The sequence below is a fragment of the Drosophila sulfurigaster genome, chromosome 2R (assembly GCF_023558435.1).
Source record: "Drosophila sulfurigaster albostrigata strain 15112-1811.04 chromosome 2R, ASM2355843v2, whole genome shotgun sequence".
Taxonomy (NCBI): domain Eukaryota; kingdom Metazoa; phylum Arthropoda; class Insecta; order Diptera; family Drosophilidae; genus Drosophila; species Drosophila sulfurigaster.
This window is the reverse complement of record NC_084882.1, coordinates 22,855,525-22,861,646: the sequence shown is the minus strand read 5'-3', so window position 1 is coordinate 22,861,646 and position 6,122 is coordinate 22,855,525. Positions and strand designations below refer to the sequence as shown.

The 6,122-nt window shown below is 39.3% G+C and overlaps 1 protein-coding gene across 1 annotated transcript in view; it reads left to right on the top strand.

The window, feature by feature from the left end:
• Positions 1–1,276: 1,276 nt before the first annotated feature.
• Positions 1,277–6,122, top strand: part of LOC133837221 (serine/threonine-protein phosphatase 2B catalytic subunit 1) — a 109,309-nt gene continuing 104,463 nt past the window's right edge. Inside the window, exon 1 of the mRNA XM_062267897.1 lies at positions 1,277–1,416. Within this exon, the coding sequence (XP_062123881.1) occupies positions 1,374–1,416 (43 nt within the window). The 5' untranslated portion in view covers positions 1,277–1,373. The remainder of the gene's footprint in view (positions 1,417–6,122) is intronic.

The following is a 6,122-nucleotide window of genomic DNA, read 5'->3' as shown; positions in this document are numbered from 1 at the left end:
TTGTTACGCCTGAACCGCATTAATCAGATAAGGCAAGTGGAGTTACTGAAAAGGCAGCCACGCCCCCTCGAGGCACCGAACCGCCTACACAACGATGTGTTTAGCTGCCGTTTGTTTTGATTTTTGCGGTTTGCTCAATTATTAGAAACAGCGCATAAAGACAAAATGGATGAATGAAGTACCCCGGTTGTTCTGCTCTTAGTGTTGGAAAACAATAAGAATTAGGCTTAGTGGTTTGTTATTACCAGCACTATTAACTGTTATCGCAAGTGCTATTATCGTTTATTATGATCAATTCGATAATCGATAGCAGTGATTTAGCTCGAAATGACCAAAGTAAGTTATCGCGAGTGCTATTAGCTTTTATCCAATCGATAATCGATAACTGTGAACAGTTTAATATTTGCACGCAGCAATATTTCATGTGAAGAAAATTTGGCCAATGCAGGATATGAAAAAAAAGTTAAAAAAAAGTGATATTAATGACACACCGAGGCGACAGCCACATGCGGCACATAAACCAATAACAGGAGCAACCACAAAGTTAGCAAACACAGCATCGAACCAACTGCAAACGCACGTACAGTTTGTGGAGCCCAGAGGGGGCAGCAAAATTGGGGTGAGGTGACACAGCTGGCATTGGCATGCAGTTGCTAAAGTGAAACTTAAGCTACAGGACAGCAGCACACGTGGGCGGCACGCACCTGACCAGATCAGGGTCATAATCCGCTTTTCCAAATACCAACAGCACCAACAACAACAGCAGCAGTATCAACAAAAAAAAAGCAACAACAACAGCAACAACTACAACATGCTGGACAATCAACTTGGACTGAAGCAACGTTCCGGAAAACTGGTAGCGAATTGAACCCTCTGGAGGTAAGGATGTGTCGGTGTGTGCGTGTGTGTGGAAGGACTACCGCTTTCTAGTAGTTCACTAGTATTTGCAATGGACTCGGACTACAACAAGAACTACATGGAGAACTACGGCTTTGGCTTTGGCTTTGGGTTGCGCTCTGGCCACAAATCGTTCGCTAAAACCCATTTTGACTTTAGTCGTGCTCTCGGCACGCCCATGAGACAGCTCGACATGGGCTGGCAAGAGCCACAAATTAGATTTCAGCGCAGTTTTCGTTTTTGGGGGTTTTTGCGGCTACTCTGGAGTACACTCGCCAAAGAAAAAGAAAATTCAGAAAATATAGAAACACACACAACCAAGAAAAAAAAAAGAGAAACCCCTTGGTCCAAATCCAAGGTGACATCGGTACACCAGAGCGCAACGCAACCGAACGCACAGCACAGCCAAAACATTTTAAAAGCATCTTCATCATAAATCCGCAAAATGAATCTACTCCAGAGCTGGAGATTGAAGCATGAGCGACGAGAAGATACCTATTAAAATGGCGAGGAAACTTGGTGAGTTCAAATATTTTAAATACAGTAGTAGAATATTTCTATCTAACAATTATTAATATTAATCAATTATTAGATCTTAGAGAAAAATATGAAAGGCCTTTGATTAACTTAAAGAATTTTACAATTTAAATGAGAATGGATATTATCAACATCCAAACTATGAATCAAATAAAATTCAATTAAGAATTGATCGAGAAACTGTCTCATTTTAAAAGGAAAATAATAAAATGCATATCATTAATATAACTTAAAAAGATAATATTTTAATTGAATAATCTCCTTAAAAATATTTGAATATTTTTAAATCATAATGAAAAATATATAAAGCTTTAAATTTATTATATATTTAAAAAACGAAATTGACATACATTTTACGTAATAGTAATAATTTTCATCATTAATACATATAATATATAGAATTGCAAATTTTTCTTGAATTTCTGCCTCGAATTAAGCTAGGGTATTTAAAAGTCCATCATTCGCAGTTGGCTTAGAATGCTTGTTATCTTATGGGCTTATCGTAGCTGTCGAGATGAGGGTATTAAATCTTCGTAGATAGCCACATCTTTCATTCTCTTGTTTATATAGATATGAGTCACAAAAAGGATGCAACCACACGCTCACACACACACTAGTACATACATATGTATGTAATTATGTAGGTATGTGTGTAAGAGCAGCATACATTTATGAACTGTGCTGGCATGGCAGAAATTCAGTTAGATATTTTGTTATTGTTTGTTATTTTGTTGCTGTTGTTTGGTGACTGCTGCTGCTGCTCCTCGTGCCTCGTGCTGCTTGGCAAGTTGCCTGGCAAAGTGATATTGGTCCTTGGTGGCTTAAGTTGTCATGCGGATGCCGACAAAGGACAACAACGTGTGGGCGAACCCTTTTTTGCATTTCTGCTGAGCTCCATCTAATACAGTTATAGTTACAGTCACAGTTACAGCCAAGCGGTTACTGTTAACAGGTAACCGGTAACTGGTAACTTGTAACTGGTTACCTAGTGTAGGTAACTGGTAAATAACTGAACTCGTAGGAGCTGATCATAATAAATTGCGGCTGCCAGCACTTTATGCTTTATGCTCTCATGCATCTTTTCTCGACTATCCCAAATTGCTCAAGCTTGAGCTTGATGTGAGCTTGGCTTTAGCCAACAAACATTTAGTAGCCACTTTCTTTGTCCACTTAGCGCAGTGTGCACGTTCTTTGGGTAAAATGTTTTATGAGCTCGGAGCTCCCAAGGAATGCAACACTGTTGGGCCATTGATTGCACCCTGCTGGTTTGTCCGAAGGACTCTCGCTGAAGTCCTGGCAACCAACTCGATTCTGTGTGGATGAAGCAGCCAAGTTATTATCTCAAGTGCTGTGGTCTGAGTTTTGAGTTTATTTTTTTTCCTTTTCTTTTTTTTGTTTTGCGGCAACTTTGTGTCCTAATTGGGTGGATGCAACTTTGTCTGTTGGCCAAGTGTTTTTAATGTGTTTAATTTTAAAAACTATTTCGCACACACCGTAAAACGAAAATATATATTGTACTTCCACTTCACCTCATTGTGTGAAACTGTTCAAAATAAAAAAAAAACGTAAACTTTTGCCCTAATTAAATTTTAATTAAAGTGAAAAGTAATGCGGAGCAAATGTTTGAGGGTCAGAGAAATGTTGTAATCAGCGTGCTGTCACTCTAAATGTGGTAGGCAAAAGAACGTAGAAATGAATGCGACAAGCAAGCAGGCAGAAAAGAAGAAACGACTCTGTGATTGATTATGGACACCGATTGGCACTTAAAACACTTTCAAGGATTGAGCTCTGAATAATGATGGTCAGGCCGTTCGACATTTAGGTAGCTAGTCAAACGGCTGTCCATTACCACAACGATGGCATCTATTTTGAAGGGGTCAAAGGGCAAACGATGTGCCTTTTGCCTTTGCTTCGATATCCGATTCCTAGCATTTGCATTCTGTGCTTTTCCAGTTCGATTCCGAATTCCAAATCCATTGCGCAAATCACCTCAAAAGCGAAACAGTTTGCCAGGAATTTCTTTCGGCCAGGCAACTTGGGGTCAAGGCTCGTTTGAGCTAAAAATAATTTGGTTAGCAAGCATTCGCTTTACACATTTGTGCTTTACGCAATTTGTTCCTGTCTTCTGGAATAGAACGACAACGACAATGTGCCGGATATCCAGGAACTTGTTTCCTTCCCGTTTGGTAAGGCTAATTAGACTACTTCATTGTTCCATTTTCTGAGCTGCCTCGGCCATTGTGTTCGCATTTCAACTAATGAGTTTTGCGCAATTTGGCACGCCTCTAATTCCAATTGAAGGTGGTTCGCCTCGGAAAACCCCCAAAATACAATTTATGCCCATTGTGTGTGTGTGTGTGTGTGTGTGTTGCCACACACACATCTTAGTGTGGTGTATTAAAAAATTAGTTTATGTTTGGGTCGAAGCGGAGTCTTAAGAAATCCGAAAGGATTACAGGTAAGCCAAGAAACCTGCTGCTGCAACAGGTTGAATGCCCCCAAAAGGTTGCGAGGCTGACCCCGCCCACCTCGGGCTGGGACTAAATTAAAAGCAAATGAAATAACCTTCATCTGGTTAATACACAACGCTCGGCTTTTGTGACTTGCTCCCCATTGTTAAACGTCACAATGCGACCACAGAGAACTCTCTGTAGCCCAAAATTTGCCCCAAAACACGCACCTTTTGCTTGATGAGAATTTTTGGGGAAGGAGGTTGGAAAAGAATAAAGATTTGATGATATTTTTAGCCATAGAATGCAAAGCTATTTAGTTGGTCCAATGAACCAAATGAAAACGAACTTCCTAGAAGTAAATGCACATTTAGTTTGTACTATCGTGGGACATATTGTATTGTTTAATAAACAAGCCCGAAGTTCGATAAACTATAAAGCCCAATTAATAACAATTTGGCAAGAAAACTTTTGCTGCTTCTTATGTAAAGAGTCTGAAAGTTCTCGTTGTGTTGTGTTGTGTTGTGTTGATTCTTGGTATCTTTTTCGACAGCTGAGACCAGATGCTTATGACGCCGATGCTGATGCTGATGCTGAAGCTTCGTCCACTTCATGCCATGAAATTTAATGTTTTATAAGAATGCAAGCATTCTTCAGGCTGCTCTGGTTGTCGTTGTCGTTGTTGCTGTCGCTGTTGTTGTGGCAGTTTCTACTTCGATTTACCTTTGTTTTTTATGATGCCACTGGGAGCCATACGGCAAAAAAGTAAAAGCCATTTAAAAGCCAAAACTTTTGCAACAAAACAGCAACCCTGACTTTGTGTGTGTGCATGTCTGTGTGTGTGTGTGTGTGTGGTAAAAGTTTCAGGGAAAGCGCACACTTCCGCATTTATAGCAAATTTTAGCACTGGACTTTTGTTCTCTTGGCCCTCTCAGCGCATTAAGATACACTTGACGAAGATCCATTGAATTGATGGCATCGCCCAGTCTAACATGCCAACACGCACGCTATCGCTCTCTCTTTCTTCAGGCATATCTTTCTCTCTCTGCCTGCAGTTTTGTTCATTTCATATTCAGTAAGCGCAAGCTGTTTGTTTCACTTTTCCATTTTTTTTGTTCTTTGCAAAGTGCAGCTTTAACTTTCCCATCACCTGAGCAAGTTGGAAGACATAACTTTGGACTCGGGGCGCCAGCTGCAGTCTGGGATTCCAGGCAGCTCAGGCATGCTCAGGCAGGTAGCTGAGGCAATAATCAATAAATAATTTTCTATAATTAATGCGCATTCTTTGTGTGGCATTAAGCGGATAATTACAAATTGCTGCATTGAAAAATTCATAATTGAATTATACATGTGAACGGAAGAGTGCACAAGCATAACAAATAATTATACCCTAAGCGAAAGTTTAGAAATGATGTAATTACCGCTAGTTACAGTAAATTGATGTTAAAGAGAATTTATTTAAAAAAGGTATTTAGTGTAGACATATTTGGCGTATACGTAATATTAATAGGTTTACTTCAAAACACGTTTCGCAGGGTATTTCCAAGTCGTGTATGACGTAGTGATTGATTTTTACATTGTCTTAATTGCACTAATAGCACAATTAATCATTTTATCGCTAATAGATTCATTGTAAAACATTTTTGCACACTAATTCCATTTATTAGGATATTAAACTTTGCAATTTAATTAACAATTAAATTGTTACACACAATGTATTCATTTGAATTATGTTTTTTTCTTCAACAATTTACACAGATATATGAGAACAAAACAAAAACATGAGTGGGGGAGTTTATTCCTGTCAGATTCTGTCGCTAATCTTATAAGCAGCTCATTTGGACGGGAGGAAAACATTAAAAGCACAATAATAAAATTTTGGGGAGGCACTTTTCAAAATTAACAGCGAGTTCTTTTTGTTGTTATTTGGTTTTGTTTGGTTTGGTTTGGCTTGGTTTTGTTTTGTTCGCAGACAAATGCTTTTAAAAGCGAAACATTTTTGCCATGGGACATGTGTCCTTTTATGTGCAGGACTAGCTACTTTTGATTTTACTTGGATTTCGCAGCAGCGACAACGCCAGGCAAGGCAAAGCAAAGCAAATAAAACAGGATGGGGCAGCTGTCAGCAAAAGACGAAGAATGGAGCAGATGGCTGGGAGGGGGAAAAGGGAGAAAGGGAAACTCTGAACTGGGAACAACGCATACCACAAACTTGTTTACACTTGAACAGCGCAGGAG